Source organism: Corylus avellana, chromosome ca1 (assembly GCF_901000735.1).
Source record: "Corylus avellana chromosome ca1, CavTom2PMs-1.0".
Lineage (NCBI taxonomy): Eukaryota > Viridiplantae > Streptophyta > Magnoliopsida > Fagales > Betulaceae > Corylus > Corylus avellana.
The window spans coordinates 50,464,051-50,489,565 of record NC_081541.1 but is presented as its reverse complement, the minus strand read 5'-3'; the positions used below and the strand labels follow the sequence as shown (position 1 = coordinate 50,489,565).

Genomic DNA, 25,515 nt, shown 5'->3' with positions numbered 1-25,515 from the left:
ATAGTGCGTCAATAATCTTCCTCATCGATTCACTTTCCCGAGTTGAAATCGCGCGCCAGAGAACTGCCAGAAACATCACGACAGTAAGCTGCCTCACTTTCGAGTGAAAATAAAAAATGGTTAAATACCAAATACCCTCTAGGGTTTGGTAACTTTATTTTTACCTCCCTGTGGTTTCATTTTTATAACAGGACTCCCCTGAAGTTTTGATAAAGGACCAAGTTAGTCCATCTGCTAGTTAACCGTTATGATTGACACGTGGACCAATTAAATGTTGACACGTGGCACATATTTAATTTTTTTTTAAAAATAAAATATGTGCCACGTGTCAACATCTGATTGGTCCACGTGTCAGTTCTAACGGTCAACTAACGAATTGACTAACTTGGTCCTTTATCAAAACCCTAGGGGGTCCTGTGATAAAAATGAAACCCCAGTGGGTAAAAATAAAGTTACCAAACCCTAAGAAAGTATTTGGTATTTAACCCAATAAAAAACCTCAAAAGCAAGGTGGCTTACCATCGTGACATTTCCGGCGATTTCAGTCATACTACGAAACCCAATAGCTCATCTAGAGATGGATGCAAGAATCGTTGGGGAAGATGAAGACGACGGCAGCACATGGGATATTGAGGGATTATGTTTATTTAATTTGGCCTGGAATATGTGTTGGAACCTTAAAATGACATGGAAAAGCTTATTTGTCATTTTTTAAAAGCATAAATAAAAAATAACACGCGTCTTATTTTTATTGGGTGTCACGTGGCAATGTAACGGTTTCCGTTAAGTCACCGTTAAGTCATTTAACGGAAAATAAGTTCAAAAAATAAAATGTTATTTTGGCCTACCCTAGGGACCTATAAATTATTTTTTAATCCATATAGAGTAATTTGTAAATTAAGCAAATCACAGAGACCAATTTTACATTTATCTCATTTTTTTAAAATGAATGATTAGATTTGTAATAAGATTCACACGTCTACCATGTGAGCCTTACAATTCCAATATCTAATTCTTTTTTTTAATAAAAAAATTATAAGAAATGATTGGTATCAATAATTTGTCATTATTTTATTCATCTCATCTTACAAATCAACCATAGATTTGTGGACTTATATGAATCTCACATAAGTTAAGAGCGAACCTTACAAATCTAATGATTTATCTATTAATTTTGAAAGAAAATATGATAAAAACATTAGCAAATTATTAATACCAATCATTTCTCTTCCCCCAATGCATCAATTAGGGGACGAAATAGAAGAATCAGAAGAAAACACAAGAAACTACGAAGACAAAATGGAATGAATCACCTGCTAAGATGATTTAAGGGTCCATTTGGTATTGTGGTTTCAATAAATACGATTTTAAAAATTGCGTTTTTTAAAATCGCAATGACGTTTGGTAAAACATGACAAATGTTTTATTTTTTGCGATATATTTTAAAAATACAAATTATTCTTGCAAAATCGCAATCTTAAACGCATCATAAAGTCAATTGGGATGCTGCAATTGCCAAAATCAATAAGAATATGGGGATGAGGGCAATAGTTATAGATAGTAAAGAGAAGTGTTGGCATCAATGTACTCTACAAAGCCATACGCATCTGACCTTAGGGGCCGGACTATCATTTTTACTTTAAGTGGCAAATTTTTAAAACAAAAACAAATTTTGGGGGGCACAAATTAATTTTTAAGAGTATATTTTATAAAAAATATATATAATTTTGTAAATAATTTATTTTTTTTGGGATCACCTTATGGCTTGGGAGCTCCGGTTCTGCCCCTGTCGGACCTATCAGTAGTAGCGGAGGTGTTCGCCACTTGGAAGGTTGTGAAATTTTAGAGGGGTTTCAAAATATTTGGTTTGAGGGAGATAAGATAGGAAATCCGAAATAGATAATGCTATGCGAAGAGAAAGAGAGTTGTTGGAATCAGTATTGGACATTTGATAAAGAGATGCAAAAAAATGTATGAACAATTTTCAGTAGTGCATACAAAAAGAGAAGCCAATGAAGTAGGCCACATATTAACAAAGGTGGCTATCCATTAAATCTTTAAAACAAATTTGGATGGAAAACTTTCTTTAAATCATTTATGATATTGTAATTGACCCCAAAAAAAAAAATAAAAAACAAAAAAGCCCGCGTTCAAGCATATAAGCACAATTATCCTCAATTATTCCCTATTCGCATATACGAATACGGATAGTAAACCGCACGCACGTGTCCATATATATATATATTCACTAAAATGATGTTGTTTGGGTGTTTAATACCTAAATAATGTCATTTTGGATTTGAATAAATTAATTGAGTAGAGCTGTTTCAAAAAAAAAAAAAAAAAAAAAAATCTAAGAATTCAACTCAGGTTAACCCGAAATCGGTTATTCGGGTCGGTTATAACCCGAAACACAAGGTTTGGCCCGTACCGAGTAGTCCGAGTTCAGGTCCAAAAAGGTTTTACAGAGAAATTCATCAGGGTTTCATACTAATTTCCTCTCTTCCCACGCCGCACCACCTCCCTCTCTCTCTCTCTGTGTCTTAAACCCTCTGGAATATCTTGAGGGCGAGCAGAGAAAAAGAAGGTATGAAATTTCAAAGAGCTTTGATTGTTTCTCAAATTTCTTTGTTTGTTTGAAAATTCAGTTTTTTTTTTTTTGGTTTGTTCTTTCTTCCTTCTGTTATCTCCCTATTTGCTCGTAGAGTGGGAAGTAAATGGGAGATGCCAGGAACGACGTCGCAGGGGAGCGGAAGGCCCAGAAGCTTCCGATCGAAGGCAAGCGGAACATCCTCATCACCAGCGCCTTGCCTTACGTCAACAACGTCCCACATCTCGGCAACATCATCGGCTGTAACTCTCTCTCTCTCTCTGCATGTTTTGATCTTCTTGTCCTTTGTTTGGCTCCCGAGAGTCCGCGGGAAACGATAAGGAAACAAAGATTTTCATGCGTATCTGTTTTCTGATATCTGTGTGTGTGTGTTTTTTTTTTTGGGAAGGTGTGCTGAGTGCTGATGTGTTTGCTCGGTACTGCCGGCTTCGGGGCTACAATGCGATATACATGTGTGGAACAGATGAGTACGGAACGGCCACAGAAACCAAGGCCATGGAAGAGAATTGCACGCCTAAAGAGATTTGCGACAAGTAGCATTTTCCACCCAAGTTTATTTTTTGATTCAACTTTTCAGTCTATATATGTATTTTATTTTTTATTTCTATGTATGACGTTGAATTGCAATTTGTATACTGATTCTATTTTAGGCTCAGTTAGTTTGTTATGAGGTAAAACTTTTAATTTTTTTTAATAAGTAATTGGCTTCAAGGAGAAGGAAATGGGAGATTCAAATTAGTGCACAGTTCAGAGTTACCCCTTAGGCTCAGTTGATTTTTTTTTTTTTTGGGGGGAAAATTAATGATTTTTTTGTTGTTTAGGCTACTACCTGGAAAATATTTTCTCCTGAAAACGTTTTTCTTTGTTTAGTTAGCACCTAAAAAATTTTCTGCTGGTGGTGCCTCCTGTGGTGGTTGGTGCCTACTGAAGAGGGAGTGGTGTCTGTGGTGTTGTGATGGCCCGATGGGTGGCTCTGGTGGAGGTTGATGCTGACAGAAGGGGGTCGGGTGTGGTGTGTGCCTTGATGTGGGTGTCCCCTGTGAGGGGAGATTGAAGAAAGGAGGTGTGGACAAAAATGTTTTATATCTTAAAAAATGTAAACCATTTTATGGAAATGGAAAACAAGGAGATGTGTTATAGTTGATCAAGTTTTCCCAGCACAACCAAACACCAAAGAATACTGAAAATGTTTTACGTCAAAATATATGGAGCATTATTATTACCCATCATTTTGTAAACTATTCTCTCTTTTTTAAAGTTTTTTTTTTTTTCTTCTTGTTTCAAAGCGTATTTAGACGCTTAGAAAATAATCTATTCCACAAGATAGACCTTAATCCATCTAATTTGTTTTGCATTTATAGATACCATGCGATTCATAAGGAAGTCTATGATTGGTTCAATATAAGTTTTGATAACTTTGGACGTACGTCAACCCCACAGCAGACTGAAGTTTGCCAAGCAATTTTTAAGAAACTGTTGGAGAATAATTGGCTTACTGAGAACACAATGCAGCAAGTATGTGTTATTTCTTGTTTATACTTGGTGTATCCTGTACTTTGTTGACTTCTATATTCTAGTTTAGTTGTCTGGTTATTGGTTCTGGACCTATGGTGTCTTCTATTTGTTTTTTAGTTCTTATTGTGGTCAAATTATAAGCTTTAATGGTGATAAATGCATTTTACCTCTTCTTACTAACATCCAATTACTACCATATTCAGCTTTACTGTGATACATGCAAAAGGTTCTTAGCTGACCGGCTTGTGGAGGGTATTTGCCCAAATGAGGGGTGTGATTACAAGTCTGCACGAGGTGATCAATGTGAAAAGTGCAGTAGGCTTTTGAATCCAACAGAATTGAAAGATCCTAGGTGCAAGGTACATTGCTTACTTCTAATATTTAGGTTTCTATTTTGTTTATCCAATTCTAAATTAGGAATTTAATTGGATAAAATATTATCCATATCTACACTCAGGTTGTTTTTGGCTCCAAAGTAAGATTATCCCTAGCAATGTTGTTAAAAGCGTGCCCAGGCATGCTTAATGTGCAAAGCGCAAAGTACAAGAGAAAAAAACACTTCTTACCCCTAAAGTGAAACACACGACTAAAGCACGAAAAGTGTGCTTTTTTGTGAAGTGCTAGTTACTAGAAAGCATGCTTTTTGATAAATATATTTTTTAAGTAAAAAATGTGTGATTCAATTTGAAAAGAGGATTGGATCTAAAGCCAAATGTAATACACCGTTGAAAAATTATACCGACTATTTTCTGATATTTATGTTATATCAGAAAATAAATATCTTTATATTAAACCGAAAATGTCACACAAATCAAATTGGGTTTTAGGGCACTATTCCTAACAATTGAGTCACTTGGACCTCGCTCTTGTTGAGATCATGTTTCAGAGTATATAAATTCATCTCCGTCCTCAAGCAAGTTACTGTCATTAGGTAGATATATGGAACTGCGGGGATATTTTGATATTCTATGTTACACTTTGTCTAGCCGATATATAAACTTTATCTGCAAACAGGTCTGTCAGAAAACACCACGCATTCGTGATACAAATCACTTGTTTCTTGAACTACCTTTGCTGAAGGACAAATTGGAGGAATACATCAACAAAATGTCTGTGGCTGGATCTTGGAGCCAGAATGCTATTCATGCAACATATGCATGGCTTAAAGAAGGGCTGAAATCACGATGTATTACCAGGGACCTGAAGTGGGGAGTTCCAGTTCCACATGAGAATTTTAGTGACAAGGTTATTAGTTATTGATAGAAAAAACATGCTGAACTTATGCTGCACTCTTCAAATTTTATTTTTTTTCTTTTAAATATATTTTAGCAATTTTTTTTTTTTTTTGTGTGTGCGTGTGTGGTGGATAGGTTTTCTATGTCTGGTTTGATGCCCCTATAGGATATGTCTCCATCACTTCTTGCTACACACCTGAGTGGGAGAAATGGTGGAAGAATCCTGAAAATGTGGAGCTGTATCAGTTTATGGGCAAGGATAATGTGCCGTTCCACACTGTAAGTGTTATAAATTTCAAAATTTTGTGATAATTTAAAGAAAGAGGGCAAAATACTAACATTTGTTAGTTTTTTTTGTTGAATTTGTGTATGTCAATGTTCATTCCTCAGCTGAGAAACTGAAGTTTAATTATTCTTTAAAGAAATCACCATATGGGTGAAAACCTGTGTTATTATTGTCTGTGTTTTCAGCTTTTGTCTTGCTACTTGTAACAATGTTTTTTTTTTCTTGCTTTAAATTTTAGGCCCAATAATTCCCTAATATAGATAGTCGATGTATCTTGTAAATAACAGACAATTATTGCATTTTATAACTTTAAAACGTTACACGTATTCCATTGCACTCTGTAGATAATGTGCAAGAATTATTGATGCTTATAATTTTAGAACCTTGCAATGATCAATAAGTTGGTAGCAAGTTGTTGTAGGATATAGGTAGGTGTAGATCGTGTACTTACTCTTATAGGGATTGATATCTTGTGTCATCGTGCTAGACCTGGTTGAGTTGTTTTCTATTAGAACCACATGACCATTTTGCTATGATGAAATCCTTTAGACTTGCCAATTATTGATCCCTAGTGACTTGCTTTGGATAGAATGACCTTGGAATCTAAATTGTAATGAATTGAGACTTCCATTGATCTAAATCAAATCTACAGAAATGAGACTTCCTGATGTTATAAAGTCTAAAATAAAATCGATTTTTTTTAATCATTTTCAAACTGTTGGTGCAAGTTTAATAGCATGGATTACAAAGCACCAGGAGAGTTCAATTATTTCGCCTAATTAGCCTAATAGGTACTGCATACCAGACTATCATGAAATTTTTGGCTTCAAAAGTAAACCTTGAACTGTGCATAGTGTAGCAGCTTATACCTCTCCCCCCTTCCTCTACACCCCTAAAACAAGAAAGAGGGGAGATGGTTGTAGTGGTGGATACTTTGAGCCTAGTAAACCTGTGTATGTCCTTCCTTGCCCATGGTTGTCATGGAAATATACAGTTTGGCGTGGCTGTGGGGTTCTCTTTACTTGTATTTTTTATTGCAACTTTATTCTTGTTCAGGTGATGTTTCCATCTACGCTTCTTGGAACTGGTGAAAACTGGACTTTAATGAAGACCATCAGTGTCACTGAATACTTGAACTATGAAGCAGGTTGGCCAACCATCTGGTAGTGGTTTAAACGATATGCTACAGTGGCCAAATTATCAAGCATTTAGATATGGATGATTGATGAATAAACTTCCCTTTTTATGTAGCAATGATGATGCTTCTCATTTGAACATCTTGAACTCGATGAATATTCATTTTTATGGTATTTACAGGAAAGTTTTCTAAGAGTAAAGGTATTGGAGTTTTTGGCAATGATGCAAAAGATACAAACATTCCTGTGGAAGTATGGAGATATTACTTGCTAAATAATAGGCCTGAGGTAATTCTTGTTATACAACATATATTTTGACTTCGTTTTTAAATATAACTCTGGACTCTACTAATTTGCTTTCTGGATTTATGACTGGGTTTGTGTAAACTAGGTATCGGACACATTATTTACGTGGACTGATTTGCAAGCAAAATTAAACAGCGAGTTGCTAAGTAACTTGGGCAACTTTATAAATCGAGTTTTGAGTTTCATTGCTAAACCTCCAGGTTGATCAACTGCTTACCTTTAATTTCTCAAAGTTCTGTTAGTTCAGTTAGTTTTTTTTTATTTATTTTTTTATTAAAACAAAAAAAAATTGATTCCCCTGATTGTGTGGGATATACTTATATAACACTTCTGGGTTGCTGTATACTACAGAACACTATTTTAAAAATGGGTATGTTTAACTCAACTGTCTCACTGAATGAGAACAATATGTACATAATGCATATTGCAAATATCTAGAAGGGTTTTATTTTCTATTTTAAAGCATTAACAACAGTGCCAATCACCCATTTTATATCACACCAAGACCTTTGATGTTTGTAAAATTCTGAATTACATTTGCTATTTTTTTCTTTTTTTTTTTGGATAAGTTACTCAAGGGTCTTACTGGTAGAAAGGGAAATTGCAAGCGATTATCTGAGTTTCTGTTTACAGGTCAAGGATATGGTTCCATTATTCCTGAGCCTTCAGATGCTGACCCAGATCCGTTGAAACATGAACCAACAAAGAAATTGGTTGGTAGCATTGTTGAGTATGTGGAGCAATATGTAGAAGCCATGGAAAAGGTGATTGAAATTACTGGATATATTGCATGCAATTAGAAGCTGCTCAATGCCTCTATTTCTATAATTGCTTTTGCATTGGAATGGCGTTCTTATTTGCAATATGTATAGGTTAAACTAAAGCAAGGACTGAAAACTGCAATGAGCATTTCTGGTGAGGGGAATGCATATCTGCAAGTAAGTTCCTATTTTATTTGATCTGATTTGGATGCTTGTTTTATAGTTTATTTTTATGAATCTATTGGTTGGAAACTGCACTTGCAAAATACCTGCAAATTTTTTTCTGTCGCTGCCTGAGACGCACTCTGTTCATTAATGCTATGTAGGAAAGCCAATTCTGGAAACTTTACAAGGAAGACCAACCTTCCTGTTCTCTCGTTATAAGAACTTCGGCAGGGCTCGTATATCTACTTGCATGTTTGCTAGAACCTTTTATGCCTTCTTTCTCTCTTGAGGTAATTTAACCTGCCAATAGATCTCTCTGTGACACTCCTGGAAATACATAGTATTGTTTATCATAAAATTTGCTAATGCAACTGTGCAATGCTGACATTTTTTTTGGTACTGAAGGTTCTTAAGCAGCTCAATTTGCCTCCTGAAGTTCCATTTTCACTTGAAAAAGGAGATATTGATAGGGCAAGCAGACCTTGGGAGATCCTGCCAGCTGGTCATAAAATTGGGACACCAGAGCCACTGTTCAAAGAATTGGTGTGTCTGCTATTTCTCTGAGTTGTTTTGTGAATTGTTATGGGCCTTAAGCTACCATAGTTACTGATTTAGCGAAAATCAATTGTTGTTCAGAAAGATGAAGAAGTAGAATTTTTCAGAGAGAAGTTTGCAGGAAGTCAAGCTGATAGGATCGTAAGGGCAGAAGCGGAAGCAGAGAAGATTGCAGAGCAACTGAAGAAAACAAAAGTTTCAGGTTGCACTTTATTTACATTTTTTATTTTTTATTTATTTACTGTCATGTCTAATGGTTGGCGATTCAATTACTGCTTGGTGCATGGGTTGGGTGTCATATACATGCTACATTTCCAAAAAATTAATTTCATAAAAGCACTAGCTTACATATCTTTCAATGTAGGTTCTTGTCAGGTCTTCTCTGTTCAAATGCTAACTATTTTTTTTTACGATAAACGTGGTTCCCCTGTTGTGGTTGACAAGTTGTTGATATTACAGGAGTGCTATGATGAGTGTAGCTTTTGATACCTCCTTCTGGGGTATTTCTTGATTAATCTTAGTATATGTTGATTATATTCTTGGTGTTACTAGTTTGGTTTGCTGAGAAAGGCACTATTCGCTTGTTTGCTTATATTATAGTAAGGGCATTATTTGTAACAGATAGCAGTGGCAAAAGGCAACGGCCTACGAAATCTGCAAATGAAGCCAAATCTAAGGCCACTGCTGAGCCAGAAATTTCTGTTACAAGACTTGACATCCGCGTTGGCCTTATTACAAGCGCTAAGAAGCATCCTGATGCTGATTCGCTCTATGTGGAAGAGATTGATGTGGGTGAAGGACAGCCCCGAACCGTTGTTAGTGGACTCGTCAAGTATATACCTCTTGAAGAAATGCAGGTTTTTGTTCGCTGCTCTTACAAATCACAATATTGGAATGTGCATCTTTGTTTTTTCTTTAAATAAATCATCTGCAAGTCTAGTAGTTCACATTTATGATGCTTTGGCAGCAAAGGAAGGTGTGCGTTCTTTGCAACCTGAAGCCAGCAACCATGCGGGGTATAAAGTCACAAGCAATGGTTCTTGCTGCTTCCAGCAGTGATCATACCAAGGTTAGCAAACCCATAATAATACCTTTTCATCAGAGTCCGCATCTTATCTTAGTTTTTTTTTTTTTGGAGCCATATTTCAAAGTAATGATACCTTTCCTCACCAAACGAGGATAATCTGATGCTACCTATATAGAGAGCAGCACAGATTGCTAACATGAAAAGGATGTGGATTGCTTACTTTGTTTTTCGGCTTTTCACCTCTTTAAACCCCAAGAGATAGTTCAATCAGCTTAGGGCCAAGCCTCATGAAGCGGATGTCACTAGTTTGAATTTTTCCATCCCCTCTTCTTGGGTCAATTACTTGTCTAAAAAAGGAAAAAGGTTTCTCCCCTGTTTAAACCAGCAGGGGGCTATTTTCAGGCAATTTTTGCCAGAACTTGGCAAGATCTGTGGCTTTAAAAGAAATCACTTCAGGTGTGCTAGATGATCATCACTTTGGCCTTTTTCCATTTACAAGTTGCGGCCAAATAATTGTGAGGATATAATTTTGGATGTGACTGTTGTGGTGTTGGATGTTTGGTTAAGACACATTTTAACACGTTACCACTTTTGGCACAAAATGGGTTACAGTGATTGCTGCGTCGTGGTAAGATGTTTTTCCACAATTGATTCTGCAGAAATTTCTATTTGAACTCATGCCTTTCAACTTAAATTTTCATTGCACTGGCCAACATTTTGGCTTTGTTTGTTAATGTGTTTTAGGGGTATTTTTTGTTTTTGGGTTGGTAAAGTGTTCTGATGTGACAGGTGAAAATTATTTGTGTTTGGGTTGTTTGTTAATGTTTTTGTTTTTGAGAAGAGAAACAAAAGACGAATAACGACAATTTTAACAAACGGAACCTTTGTTGACACAATTTTAGGAATTTACTATTTGCTTACAAAATTTAAGCAGTTTTGTGGATCTGTTTTTAAGATATAGATTGTTTTCAATGTATCTTTTCTTGCATAAGCCTCGATCATTGAACATGAACACTAATGTGATTGATAAAAAAAAATCTTAGGTTGAATTAGTTGAGCCACCTCAATCTGCTCGTGTTGGAGAAAGAGTCACATTTCCTGGGATCGATGGTGAGCCTGATGATGTCTTAAACCCTAAAAAGAAGGTCTGGGAAACAGTGCAAGTTGATCTGAACACTAACTCGGAACTAGTTGCCTGCTACAAAGATGTTCCATTCACCACATCAGCTGGTATTTGCAGGGTTTCATCCATTTCCAGTGGGTCAATCAGGTAGAGTTAGAGAAATCTCTTTGTTGCATTATTTAAAACAAAGAAAAATACCCTAGATTTTGCTTGTAATTTCTCCTTTTTTTTTTTTTTTTTACCATTTGTGTTTCGATAAGTGTATTGAGTAACTTTTCTTCATCATGTTATAAAAAAACTAGTCCCAAGAAAATTTGGAAAAGGGAATCTAAGCAATTTGATCCTCTCTCTCTCTCTCTCTCATGTTTATATCGTTCAAAAAATGGAGGTGTAACTCAAGATAATATGAAATAGAATTTTACAAATCACAAAATAGGTGTTAAGGTTAGGGTGGTGATGATGCTCCCAAGAAACGCCAATCAAAGTTGGGCATGTGCAATGGCCAAGGATATAATTATTACTCATTTAGGAATTGGGATAATCAAAATAGATATTTTTAGCAACTCAGATTGTTAGTAATTTATGCAGCAAATGTTAAAGCTAATATGAAGTTCACTTGCTCATGCAAGTTTTAGATTTTTGGACTATCTGCTTGGACTGGTGGCTCTCATTAGTGGTTTGGATAACAAGTTGCTGGAGATTCGAATTTGGATAATCAAAGGCAGAATCATTGAAGGATTTAAAGTTTTTATTCTGAAACCATATCTAAGAATATAAAAAAAGTCATTATTACAAACAAATATTACTTAAAAGATCCGAGAAATTATTGAAACTAATGTCAAGGAATCAAGATTAATGTCCAAAATATTAAGAGGAAATACAATAAAGATGAAAAAAAGCAAAAAATTGTTAAATTGGTATAAATAACTGTGGTCTCAAAATGAACTAATAAATACTGAAATATGCCTCAACAAAATGATCACTCCATAGAGTAATGCTATAAGTCTTTTTAGAGTTCTCTTAGAATTATCCCAAATGTGATGTGTCTTTTAAAATTACCGTTGAATTTGAGATGTAATTTACTGACTTTTAATTTATTGATAATTTTAAAAGCTACGTCACATTTTGGATGACTCTAGGAAGATTATAAGAAGACTTATAGTATTACTCTACTCCATATAAATTCTGACCAATTTTCTATCAGAATCCTTTGTGAAAATTATAAATTTACTCTCAATTAAAAAAATTATAAAACATAAAAATAAAAGAACAAAACAGAAAAAAGAGTGGGGGAAGGGGGTGCGAATTGGCCGACCACCCTCATAGGCCTTAAGGGGGGTGGTTGGTCACCTCCAAACAATTTTTTTCTTCCTTTTTTTTTTTTTAATTTTAATTTTATTTTGAGTTAATTACTTTTTTTAGTACATATGGTAACGCAAAATCAAACAGACCATAAAGTATCACAAATAGTACTTGTGGACATTTGATAAACTATCCAATAATTTAACCTTGTCATGTTAAGTCCAATCATAATCTAACAACTATTTCATGCGCCTCATTAATTATTCAAAAGTTTTTTTTTTTTTTTTTGAAAAAAAAAAAAGAAAATCCTAAGTGGGGTTGAGTCACCCCCATTTGGCCTAAGAGGTAGCTCGAGCCACCTCATAATATATTTTTTTTATAATTAATTTTAACAATTTTTTCAAAAAAAAAAAAAATTCTCAAAATAATCTGGGAGAAAGTAACAGTTGTTTAATTTTATTTGGGTTGTCCCCAACTTCTTGGTTCACAAAATTGCACAAAATAGTAGATTAAAAAAAAAAAAAAAAAAGCCATGAATCATTCAATGAATTTCATCGGATAAAGACAGAACTTGGCATATATATATGGCTGAAAGTCCCCGGAAAATATATACACAGACAAAAAGATGATATTTCATATTTATTTACATAAACAGAAGGAAGACAAAAAAAAAAAAAATCAGTGGCACAGATTGTCCCAAGCACCACCATGTGGATGACAAGACTCTCTTTCATTGCTCTCTCTCCTCCATTGTATCTTCAGTATTATAACATTTTCCTTTCTCCTTTCAGATAAACAAATTCAAAAACAAGAAGGGGAAAAATTTTGGTGATTAAATAGAAAAACAAAAACAAAAACAATACAAAACAAACAAAGAAAAAAGATATATTGAAAATAAGCATCTTATTTCTCTTCTCTCCAAGAAGATGGAAATGGCCATGAAGCTAGGAAGAGGAGTAGCAATTGGAGCTTCAAGCTTTCCATCATCGTCATCATCATCATCGTCTTCTTCTTCTTCTTCTTCTTCCTCTTCTTCATATCTCCCGCAAAATTCCAAGCCTACCTCATTATCCACACACCCTTTGGTTTGTATCTCCCATAACACTCTTTTTTCTTTTTCTTTTTTTTTGTAGTTTTGGGTTCTTTGATATCCTGTCTTTCCAACAAAACAGGAATTAAGATTTTTAATCTTCTTTTGTAAAACTTATATTTGGATATATTTTTGTGATGGCAAGATGGAGGCTGAGTTTATTTTTGAAATTTGTTCAACTTTTGCAGCAGAAGGTATGTAAATTAGTGACCTTTCACAGAAACATGATCATCTGCTGCTCTGCTTTGCAAGAATCATCTACTTCTACAGGTAAGTTGCTGCATTCTTGTAACAAAGTTCTTGGATTTTCACATCTTTTTAATTGAATATTCATAATGGTAAGCAAAATTCTTGAAAGTTACACAATTCAAACCATATGAATAAAAGTAGAAATGTTTTTACTAGTGACAGCAGAAACAAAGGAGGTGAAGGCAGCCCCAAAGCAAGCTCCAGCAAAGGCCAAACCTCCAGCAAAAGCCCCAGCAAAGCCACTGCCTCAAATGATGGAGGAGGATGTCATCCCTTCACTGAAAGCAATACTTGAATCCCAAGATGATATCTCTGAAATTGAACTTTCTTTCCAAGACAACAGGGTGAGTTTCACATGATTTCAATGTTGAAAATCACTGCTTATTCTAAAAGGTTAAGCTCGGTTACATCTTGACTCAAACTTTTCCTTAATAAATGAGACTCAACACGTAACATATTTAATTGAAATAGGATGTGAATTACAGAGACAAGTTCAAACACGTACTACTTGTTCTAAAAGCTTAAGCTAATAGAAAAAAATGAATTTAATTGTTTAATTAAATTCTATCATATTGAGTTTGCTTAAACATGACAGTTGGACGGATCATTTATAAGGAAGGGCATTCCCCATTCCTTTTGGGCCTTCTTCCCAAATGGAGTCCTCACAGGTACTTGTTATGGCAATCTGAAACAATGCTAATTGTGTTACCCAATTGCACAAACAAACACCCACTATAATTTAATCTCTGTTTTGGGAAAATGCACAGGTCCAAAAGGGTTCTCTCTGTCCTCCTATGGCTCAGAAGCAAGCACTGTTGAGCCCTTTCTCATTGATGAGAAGAAAATTACGTCCAAACACATTGTCTTTTGGGTTGAAAAACGTTTGGCAGCTCAAGGAATCAATCCTGTGTGGAAAGACTAACCTCTTACAGATTTTCATATTCATTCCACAATGATGAAAGAAAGATAGATATTCAGCCTTTGTGTTGCACTTGGCATAATGACTATAATATAGCAGCATTCTGTTAATTAAGGTAAACATTGTTGACAGATATCTAATCACATCATCAAATTTGATTTGCTTCCTTTTGGTTCCTTGTTGCATTCCTTTGTATCCATCGTGTTTTCTTGATTTTTTTGTAATTTTTTTTTTCTATTGAATAATGGGACAAACACAAATGAAACGGGGTGAGCTCCCAACAACAAGACCCAAACGAAAAGGCAAGTGTATAATGCCCCTAAATAAATAAATAATAATAATAATAAAAAACCTAATGCATTAGTTTTTAGAGAGAGAAGCTCTTCCCCCCCGTGAGAGATCTCATGTACATCCTCTCCATAGCAAGTTGCTCCCTTTTTGGGCTATGGAGATTGGAAGATCTGATGTCCCCCATGCAACAATCACTAGGCACCTCTCTCTCTCTCTCTTTGGATATTGTAGTGGAGATCCTCTTCAACGTCTTCAGTCCAGTCATTCTTACAGCAATCTTTTCTATTGTGGCATCCAAGCTCACTTGTTGCCTTTGAAAAGCAACTGTCCAAACAACTTATTTATTGGGCTCCTTCAAAATCTGTCCATTTGGGAGGCACTTTTCTGGCCTTTGGGCTAAGAACCCAAATTTTTGGCTTTTTTATTTTATATATATATATAGAGTACTGCATTGGCTATAATGGGGGAGGCTCAGCTTCCATTGACATAGCTTCAATTCATACCCATTTTAAACTAGATAGTGAACACGTGTACCAAAATGAATTTGAAGGCTAAAATATTCACCCTGGTTAGTAACGGCATGAGGTTTTTCTTAGGTTAATTGTCTTCCATCTTTCTATTGGTTAAAAAGACAGTACTTTTTTAGATTTAGTGAAAAGTTATCTTATTAACTTAGCACTAAAGGCTTGAACAATAGGCCGAGTAGAAAAGGCATTTCAAAAGTGATTAAGGGTCTGTTTGAAATTGCGATTTCAATAAATACAATTTTAAAATTTGTGTTTTTAAAATCACTACTTTTTAAAATCGCAAATGCGTTTAGTAAAACATGTCAAAAAGTATTTTTTTATTAAATATTTGTTATGAGAAATTGTAATTTTGGTTTAAATTCGCATTTTTTCAAATAAGCACCCTCTAGCCTGCTTATAAAAATCACATATTTTTTTCCTGTTTTAAATTAAATGCTTTTTAAATCGCAATGCCAAATACCTTACATTTTATAATATCTTTTAAAAACGGAGATTATTCTTGCGAAATCATAATCCCAAACGCACCCCAAATTGAGATTTGTGTCAAATTGGATTAACACTTAATTGCTTCGCACATACACATTATACATATATATTATGTGTGGAGAGAGAGAGAGAGAGAGAGAGAGATGTGGCTCATTATATCCATACATAAGCCATACATACATGGTCGATACACGCAGCACATGCTTAGTTGTGATTGTGTAGATGCATGGACCATGCTTTTTGTCCCATAATCACCATGTGCTAACAACAAAGTTTCACAAATTTTGTTTTGATAAACACAAATAACAGGCAGTCCTGTTCTTTCAATTTTTTTTCTTTTTGGCCACAAGGTACCCCTGAAATTGAATTCCAAAAGTATTATACAAATCCAGTCCATAACATTCGTCCGTTCCGATGGAGCATCAGGTGCTAAAACTGGCATTCGCATTGCGCACCGCCCGACGAAGTTCACCCAAGAAATCCACCTGTGAACCAACCAAATATGAGAGAGAGAGAGAGAGAGAGAGTTGAAGGAGAAGCATAAACACAGTAATGAGAATTTTCTTACTCTTCCCTGAGGTGTAAATTGACCTTGAACCCACGCTGGTGCAGCATACATAACTGGTCTCTCTGAAATATGAGAACTCCAAAAATGTAAACAAACCAGCTACTATAGTCACAACAGGGTAAGTAATCAATCAATCATAGCTATACCAATACACGCTTAATTTTTTATGTTTTGATTTTTTTTCCTCTCCTATCTTTTTGGCTCACAAAAATAACAGAAGAACCAAAAACAGTAGAGAGAGGTCAATAATGCAAACGTGTAATATAGCAAGAAACTACTAATTACACCCATCAATTACAAGGCTACTCCAAAATGATATCCATCCCAAATAGTAGAGAGATAATATGGCCTTATCAACTTCTTTTTAACTCCACTTAGAAGTTACAATAAATTGGCCTCAAAACCAGCTGGAAAATGGGTGGTGCATGTCGGTTAAGTCGTCAAAAGTAGAAATCGAAACCAAACCATATATTTGGTGAGGGAAGGCTTGCATCAGTTGAAATTGAAAACATACATTTGGTAAGGGGAGGTAACAAAATGCAAGCCTCCTTAATAGCTCGCTTCAAGCCACCAAAATCTCTTCATCCTTGGCCACCTTCAATTACCTATCCCTAATCTTTCCACAGCCTGCCTATTGATCCTTTTTAACATAAACATCATATATTAATCATCAAACCCTATCTTTAGCATCCCCCAACAAGCAACCTCAACCTTTATTCGTCTGGATGGTTTCACAGCACCCACCCCAAAATGTTATGAGTAAGAGAATAAACATAATTTGCTTTGAAACTCTGATGAATTGGCTAGACTACACCAAAATTCATAAACTGAGTATATAGCTCTTCTTTCATCCTTTCCAATACGTTGATGTTATAGACATGTATATAAAGACTGCAGCCCATCATGGTTGATGGCCCCTCATCTATTTTCCCATGCAATAGTGGATTTTGCAAGCATTTAGGTTATTTGATACAATAAGGCCCTCTTATATGAAAGATAGCAAAGTGAAAACTAACTACTTCTTTTCACTAGAAAACAAATTCTTTTTTTTTTTTTCACTAACAGGTGCAACACTATGAACCATGCAAATATAAGTAAAAATATATAACAGTTATGCATACTAATTCGAGCTAATTCAAGAAAAAAATTGATATATGTCTATTTAATAGTATATAGATCTATTTAGTTCTGTGGATCTATAACCAACGCACTATTATAGATAAAATAAGTGAGGCCTAGATGGAGCACCGCTCTTATCCCTATAGATATATGGTCTATCTGTTTGCACAGAGGCTCTCCTGAAAAAGAGAGGAGAAAGAGGATAGAAAAAGGAAATGAATTGAAGGAGAGAAAAGCGATTAAATAGTTATTATGATGTCACAAAGTGATTAAATAGTTACGATGCTGTCATCTTATGACACCTCATTACCCAATTACATTTTTTTACTTTTCAGGTTTTTGTTAGACGATAATAATGGAAATGACAGTTAAGAAATCGTTTGTGGAAAAAAGTATGATCAGAAACTGTCAATCAGTTCTCTTGATCATACTGTTTCTTTGTTACAATAAACTCTATAACATGATGAACTAATTTCTAGCAACTCAAATTTTCTCAAGTTTAATCTAGGTTATGCTATGATAGAGTGCAAAAGAAAATGTCCACTCACCAGATAAATCTATTGATGGATTACTGTAGCAATGCATTGCAGCTGCCCAACCTGAACTCAAAGATACATGAATGATGGAGATCACGATTTTTTTTTTTACAAGATCACAAAATATTAAATTACATCCAAGTGGTCGCACAATATCAAATCATTACAAATCTCAAACAAGTCACCAAGAAAAATAGTTTCAGCTTCTCTTTTGACAGTAAATGTTATGCAAAATTCCCACACCAATTATTGTATCAAGCAGGGGCTTTTAAGAAAATGTAACTACATATCTGCCAAAGAAGCAAAGAACATAACTCAGATTCTCAGATTCATGACAAGGAAGGGTGAATTAATTTCATTAGGAATGACAATTACTCCTACCTACCAAAAGTCAGCCATCACCCAAGAAATTGGGTTGAGTACATGTATCTATCTCATTATGTGAATCCACCAGCAATATAAATGAGTATACCATTCAAGAGAAACTCAAAACTTGGCTTGATAAAAGCTTGTTCATTGTTTACTTATTAAACAAAAAAGTTCAAGCCCAATTCTAAGGCTCGTTTGGTAAGCTTTTGCGCAGACAAAGTTCTTCTTAGGCTACAAAACAAAGCTCCTGATCCGGTTCATTAATAAGGCTCAAAACAAGCTTATTATGCATACACACAAATTGACATTTTTTCAAAAGTTAACAGGCTCACCAAGCTGCTTGTGAGCGCGACAAGTTTATCTGAAACCAACTCAAGCTTAGGTTTTTATAGCCCAAAAGAAACTTGATTTAAGCTTGAGCTCATATGATCTTAAATAAGCCAAGCTTAAGCAGAACAAAGCTTGACTCGGCTCGGCTTGTTTGCAATAACGCACCATATCATTGACAGAGGTTTTTGCTGACCAGGTCAATACTTACTATTATGTTGGGAAAACTTAGTTTTTTGGCTTGGTAATCAACTAATACATGCAACAGGATTTTATCCCACAATCTCACCCACTATTCCATACGTATAGGGGATAAAAGTGTCTTTATGCCCCAGGAGATAGGAGAACTTCCAGTTGACATGGTCGTAGGCTTTTTCTAAGCCCAACTTGCAATTAACGCCAAGAATTCCCAACTTCAACCTGCTATACAAACACTCATTTGCTATAAGAATTGGGTCTATAATTTGTCTCCCCCCAATGAAGGCATTCTGACTTGTTGATATGAGCAATCCCAACACCTGTTTCATTCTGATAGCAAGGACTTTAGCGAAGATTTTATACACACTCCCCACCAGGTTGACGGGTCTGAAATCCTTTACTTCCAACTACCCAATCTTTTTTGGGATAAAAGATCTTTTTTGTCACCATCCATACTCAACAACACCTGAAGAACTTTCTCCGCTTGAAACGGTCTCTCCAACCAATCTGCTTCTGCAGAATCAAAAAAAGAAAAAGAAATCCCAAACCATCTAATTTAATTAACTCTTTAATTAGTGGAAAAACCGTGTGTTGTGATCCCTTTTCTTTTAACCAAGTCGCCCTCGATGTCTACTTCCAACTGGCTTCTTGCAAAAGAAAACCATCTTCTAAATCTGCTTTGGCCTTAGACCCTCTAACTTTCTCCTCTTCTGCAAGAGATCCTTCCACTTCTAAATGATCAAGAGCCTAGATCTCCTCTAATAAGGACTTCTTCCTCTCCACTATATTTCCAAATACCTCCTTGTTCCAACGTTTTAAATCCAATTTCAGCCATTTTAGCTTATTAGCCAAAATAAAGGAAGGAGTACTAAGGAACTGATACGAATCCCAACATTGTTTCACCATGTCTACAAAACCCTTTGCTTTCAAGCACATGTTCTCAAATTTAAATGAACATGATCCTCTACAAAGACCTCCTCTATCAAGCAAAATAGGAAAATGATTTGATACGGGTCGAGGTAATCGAGGCTGGATCAGGTCTGGGAAATGCTCTTCCCAATCCGGAGAAATTAGAAGTCTCTCAACCCTAGACATAGACGGGGGTCTTGATTATTGGACCAAGTGAAAGACCCTCTAGCCAACAAAATATCCATCAACCCCTACTCTGAAATGAAAACTAAAAAAATCTTCATGGCAGCGCTTAACCGAGTCACCCCAGCCCTCTCGTTTGGGAATCGAGTAAAATTGAAGTCTCCCCCAAAGCAACAAGGGACTTCCCACTAGCTGAAAACCATTGATAATTCCTCCCACTAACTGAAAACCATTGATAATTCCTCCCACAAATAATGCGTTTTTGAATCAGCATTGGGGCCATAAACCCCCGAAAAAGCCCAAACAAACTGGTCCAACCAGTCGAAATACTGCTGAACTGCCCAAAAATCACCGTAAACCGGGATTGAACTGGTTAGTAAATAAGTAGAACCGGACTGAAACAGACGGAACCGGCATAACAACAGTGAGAATTAATGTGAACCGGAAGCTAAACAATGAGAACCTGACTGAACCGCTAAAAATACCAAAAAATGACCTGAACCGGATCTAGAAGAAAACCGGGTTGAAGCTACTCCAACCCTGGACGAGGATATCCTAACCTGGTTAAGGAGCAGCACGACTGAAGCTAGGGATAGCCTTATCCCGGATAGGGGACAGCATGCACCTGTAACCAAACAAACTTCATCTTCTCCAAAAACCACCAAAAACTTGCTGGCAACGACTAGAAATCGCGGAAACGGTCAGAACAGGCCGGCTACGATTATAACACGCCACAAATAATTGAACCGGACTGAAACATTGACGGCAACCACTACAAACTTAGCCGGAGACACAAAAAAACCACCGGTAAACACCATGCTTCGCCGGAATAGCCATCAAGCACCACAGAGACCGCCGGATATCACACAACAACCACAAAGTACAACCCAACCTGCCACTGTGATACCTGGTCTGCCATTTACACCGCAACGCCCGACAACGACACACCTGACAGCGGAGATGAAGACGATATCACACCACGGATGACGGTGATATCAGCACCATCTACCCCCAATCACGATTCACAGGCATGAGGCCCAATTCTCAAATTCCCACGATCAGTAGAGCAAAACAAAGAGAGGGAAAGCAGAGAAAAAAAATAATGAAGGGAGGAAGAAGCAGAGTGGGTAGAGAATAATCAGATGTCATCAGTAGTTCTAGCTTTGATACAATGTTGTAGGGTTTAGGGTTTGCATAAAAAGAAAAGAGAAGAAGAGGCTATATGTTTCTAACAGCAAGAAATAGAGAAAGCGTCCACCACCTTTTCAATGCATTCCACTGTACATTAATCTCACATTAGGAGAATACCACCCCAAGCTCCTGAGGCAGGCAAATCAGTCCGGAACTAGAAATTTTTATCGACAGGAGCCAAAGTATGAATGAGAAATATTTTTTATTCAACAGTGACATTGTCTTTTTACTAGCAAATAGATGCATCATGTTACAACTCGCAAAGAGCATAAAAAAAATATAGAGAATAGAGCATACAGTCCGACTCTGCGAGGAATCCAGTTGATGATGTAGAAGAGGCCCAATGCAAACTTAAATTTTTTTTTTATGGGTCCGGACCAAACAAAAAATTTATTGGACATTTGGACTGCTTTCTTATGGCCAAGGGCCAAAGTAAAGTTTGCTTTGTCTCAAATACAATTTTTTTTTTTTTTTGAAATCGTCTCAAATACAAATCTTAAAAGCATATTCTGTAAAAAAAAAATTGCAAAACCAGGGGTGGCCATGGCCTACCCCGGTCTGTATCTATGTTTGTCTCTGCAGTCCACCCTGTGAAAGATCCACCCCCCACAAGCACTGGATGACACCGGCTGTAATATGCTCCATTTTTGCTTCTTGAAAACACAAGTGTCAAGCTTCCAATTTTCAACAAGTTGCTAATGTTGAACGTCTTCCCTACAATGTAAGTACTCAAACATTCCAGCTAAGAATTTTCATATTCATAATGGGATAGAAGCCTTGCCACAATACTGAGAAGAGGGGCGAGGTTTAGGTAGGTTCCTCTTCGATTCATAGTTCACTGAGCTAGTCAAATTAAGAAGTTCCCTAACACCTTTGACCCCACTCCAGGACACTTTTGAGGAAACCCGACATTCCTCTAATACCCTTGTGACTGGATTCAATAGCGGAGAACAAATATGCAACCTCCTATTAAAATCCTTCATATGAAACCCCCAAGAATTTTTCTAGCCCATACATGTGTCTCTTGACCCATTTTGAGCTCTCACTAAGTTTTGCCAACCCCATTTCTTCTTGCCTTCCGAGATAAGAATAAATCCCTTCCAACCACCATATTTGAACTCTTAAATTAACATATACCTCTCATGCGGGTTACAACACCACCGGCCCAGGATGGTGCTCTAAGCATTTCTGAACTTCCACATGAATCTCTGGCTGATTTCCAGCCTAGCCGCCCGTCAACCGTTGAGAGCAACTGAAGAGCTCCATCTATTCCCAAAATGAAGGCAACTATACCTCATTCCACTATACTTAATCTCAAGGAATTACTCCATGGCTCGATAATGAATTTGAAGGATTTTGATTCTACCAAAAAAATAAAGCCTCCCCAAGGGCCTTCAAAGCACTAGAAAACTCAACAAGACAGAAACCTTGCATCAATCTCCTGGAACAACGTTGAAAACAACTTCCCATATATCCATGAAACCAACCAAGACCTAGAGAAGCTAAGAAAATAGAGAACCAACACACCAGCACTGAGAAGTGGTGGGATGTGCCGCCTATAGAGAGAGAGAGAGAGAGAGACTTAATCTCAAGGAATTGCTCCATGTCTCGATAATGAATTCAAAGGATTTTGATTCTACCAAAAAAATAAAGCCTCCCCAAGGGCGCCTTCAAAGCACTAGAAAACTCAACGAGATACAAACCTTGGATCAATCTCCTGAAACAACGTTGAAAACAACTTCCCATATATCCATGAAACCAACCAAGACCTAGAGAAGCTAAAAAAAATAAAGAACCAATAAACCAGCACTGAGAGAGAGAGAGAGTGAGCACAGCACAACAAGGAATATCTATGAGGAGTGATTATAAAATGAAGGATCCATAATAATTGTTGATGGAAGAATGGAACAAGAGAGCACATAAATAATCAATAAACATAAACTAATCCTTTTAAAGAGGCTCTAGCAGGAACTTACGATCATTCAAGAGTTGAGAAGCTTCACTGCTATAACACCCCTCTAAAGCAATCAATCTTGAACGCGGGTTTACATTCAGAAGATTGCTGCTCACTGAATCACCATGATCTATGATGGGCACATTTCTAGGAGCAGCAACTTGATTCTTCTCTACATCATTCCCGTAAAGATTGTTTGCTCGATCAAACCGATCTGCAACATTTAATGAAATCAAATCAACATATAAAGTTTGTGTCAGCGGATGTGCAAATTGAGCTTCCTAACCGAATGCAGCAATAAATGTCCCATTTCTTAAGTCTCCCTCTAACATAGATGAAAAGATATCTATAAGTTTATATTAATAAAAATACATACATAAGTTCATTGAGATGCCAGCTTAACTACTGCATGCATGAATTTTCCAACTTCTTCTTGAAGCAAAGAGAGGTCAATCAAAAACAAAATATAAGATTCAGATCAATTAAGTGTATATCTAAACTGCAATTGTACCTATAGAGCATTGCACCAAATCCCTACATCTAAAGCTAGTTTTCTTACCAAAACTTTTAGCAACATAATAATTCAAGCAAGCTAAATTAATTATCAGAATAAATAAAGTAAAAAGATAACAGAGAGATAAGAGCATGTTTTTCTGCCTTAAAGATGCTTATTTTCCTAGAGTTTTGGAGCTGAAGCAGAAGATCCTGCTCCAGTTTCAGTCTCAAACCTTCTGTCTTAAGTATTTTTATTACTATGAATAGCTCTCCGTAGGATGCATATAAGCTCTAAACCACTTGGCGTCAGTTTGGTGTCAGAGCTCTGAGTTTCAAAACAATGTTTCCGCATCTTAGGAGATCCTACATGCCTAGAGTCACGTATTAGGAGGACTTCATGATTCTTCTTAAAGATAAAATTCTTCAAGACTGTCTTTATGATGAGATGGTGACTTTCCGACAAGATATTGGTGGAGGTCAGCCCCTCAAGTGCATACAAGGAAGACGAGAAGATTTAAAAATAAAAATAAAAACAGTTCAAACCTTGGATTTGCAAGAAATTCAAATTTTTAAGTTTAGAGGTATTTGGTAATCTGCAACTTGGTTTGCTGTCAAAATTGTTATATTCTTGTTAGGTTTCCTTTTCCTTACTTGACTCTACACTTTTGCTTAGGGGATTTAGTTACAACTCTTGGTCATTTTAGTGGGTCTTGATTGGTCGAAGCCTTAGCTTGGCCTGACTATCAAGTTCCCTTGGCCAACAAGTTTACTTGGTCACCAAGCTCTCGTCTTCTATGAATATAATGTACTAAACATACTGATGGATGAATAAAGAATATAAGATACCGGTCGCTTTTCTCGATTTGTAAGGCATCTCTACTATTATTTTTTTTTTTGATAAGTAAGGCATCTCTATTAAGGGTGTGATGCCCTAGTAATGATGCTTAGGGACACTAGTATGATGCTAGGATCTTTTTTTTTCCTGTGTTTTTTATGTTTACCTGCTGCATTCAAGCTCTAAACCAGTATTTCAGTTTCTAAAATCAACCTATATAATACTTCACCTACACATCCTAGTATCCTAAACTTTTTTTTTTTTTTTTGATAAATATCCTAGTATCCTAAACTTGTCCGTTACATCTGCCTCAAACATCCTTATATTCCTTGTGGTATTGATGCTTAGAGACCCTAGTGATGCTAGGATCTTAAGTCTTCTTTTTCTCTGTCTTTTTACCTCTTCCTGCAGCACTCAAGCGCTAACCCAGTATTTTAGCCTCTATATACAGGCTATATAATACTTTAACCACATATCTTGGAATTCTAACCTTGTTTCTTACACCTGACTTAGAGATCCTTATATCCCTTAGGTTTCAGAGCTGAAACAAAAGATTCTGATCCATTTTTTGGTGGCAGACCTCCTGTCTTCTGTCTGTTTAATTTCAGATCTACCCAATCTCTAGATCTATCATAGATCTCTTTACGATGGATCTAAGCTCTACTACAGCTTTGGCTCTAAATTTTTTTTTGATAAGTAGCTTTGGCTCTAAAATTCCAACGACCTCTAGCTGCAATGACACCTTGTCTCCTTGTAAGAACAAGTTGAAAGGAAAAGTTGTGCATACAAAACCAACCAGGTACGTGTGACACTTGCTAATAGATTTTTTTTTTTAATAAAAAAAAAAAAAGATAAAAAGAAATAAAATATCCCATCAGCATGCAATATCCGACTTGTGCCCAAAGACTATTGCACACTCCAATGCCAACAGATCTATGAAGAAAGAGGTTGATAGAATGCATTGAAGTAAATATAAATTTCCTGCGGCATGCATACACTGACAATACATTAACTATATCAAAATCCTTGACAATATCCCAAGGTCATTCAGTTCATGAAATAATCAATGGAGAAATACAAAACTAAAATAAATACTATTATCCTTACTAAACCAGAAGCATAGCGGTTTCAGGGGAAAAAAAGGAATTGTAACTCAAATTTTCTTTGTACTTGAGAGCAAGCAGATCAATTCAAAATGGAAGTTAGACACACAATCAGCCTCGAAACCCCAGAACAGTGTATGCACA

The 25,515-nt window shown here is 36.1% G+C and overlaps 3 protein-coding genes across 8 annotated transcripts in view; 2 read left to right on the top strand and 1 right to left on the bottom strand.

The window, feature by feature from the left end:
• The first annotated feature begins 2,476 nt into the window (after window positions 1–2,476).
• On the top strand, window positions 2,477–11,066 carry LOC132167326 (methionine--tRNA ligase, cytoplasmic). Of its 2 annotated transcripts, none has more exons than XM_059578268.1 (18): window positions 2,477–2,587; window positions 2,706–2,853; window positions 3,000–3,144; window positions 3,973–4,126; window positions 4,330–4,485; window positions 5,141–5,371; window positions 5,497–5,640; window positions 6,704–6,794; window positions 6,965–7,071; window positions 7,175–7,289; window positions 7,723–7,853; window positions 7,962–8,027; window positions 8,177–8,305; window positions 8,421–8,558; window positions 8,652–8,772; window positions 9,192–9,427; window positions 9,538–9,639; window positions 10,641–11,066. In XM_059578268.1, the coding sequence occupies exons 2-18, from the start codon at window positions 2,718–2,720 to the stop codon at window positions 10,869–10,871; spliced, it is 2,433 nt and encodes an 810-aa protein (XP_059434251.1). In that variant the 5' UTR covers window positions 2,477–2,587; window positions 2,706–2,717; the 3' UTR covers window positions 10,872–11,066. The 2 variants fall into 2 exon arrangements, with proteins under 2 accessions (XP_059434251.1, XP_059434250.1); XM_059578267.1 differs by having other exon boundaries at window positions 9,171–9,427.
• A 1,691-nt stretch (window positions 11,067–12,757) lies between these two features.
• LOC132166878 (uncharacterized) lies at window positions 12,758–14,447 on the top strand. Of its 5 annotated transcripts, none has more exons than XM_059577725.1 (5): window positions 12,758–13,107; window positions 13,304–13,382; window positions 13,503–13,705; window positions 13,957–14,029; window positions 14,129–14,447. In XM_059577725.1, the coding sequence occupies exons 1-5, from the start codon at window positions 12,949–12,951 to the stop codon at window positions 14,281–14,283; spliced, it is 669 nt and encodes a 222-aa protein (XP_059433708.1). In that variant the 5' UTR covers window positions 12,758–12,948; the 3' UTR covers window positions 14,284–14,447. The 5 variants fall into 5 exon arrangements, with proteins under 5 accessions (XP_059433708.1, XP_059433711.1, XP_059433707.1 ...); XM_059577728.1 differs by having other exon boundaries at window positions 12,763–13,107; window positions 13,301–13,382; window positions 13,527–13,705; XM_059577724.1 differs by having other exon boundaries at window positions 12,763–13,107; window positions 13,301–13,382.
• Window positions 14,448–15,714: 1,267 nt separating this feature from the next.
• Window positions 15,715–25,515, bottom strand: part of LOC132190112 (uncharacterized) — a 10,718-nt gene continuing 917 nt past the window's right edge. The window contains exons 3-6 of the mRNA XM_059605006.1: window positions 22,961–23,152; window positions 17,820–17,870; window positions 16,153–16,214; window positions 15,715–16,069 (exon numbers count right to left, since the gene is read on the bottom strand). Coding sequence (XP_059460989.1) covers window positions 16,007–16,069; window positions 16,153–16,214; window positions 17,820–17,870; window positions 22,961–23,152 — 368 coding nt within the window. The 3' untranslated portion in view covers window positions 15,715–16,006. The remainder of the gene's footprint in view (window positions 16,070–16,152; window positions 16,215–17,819; window positions 17,871–22,960; window positions 23,153–25,515) is intronic.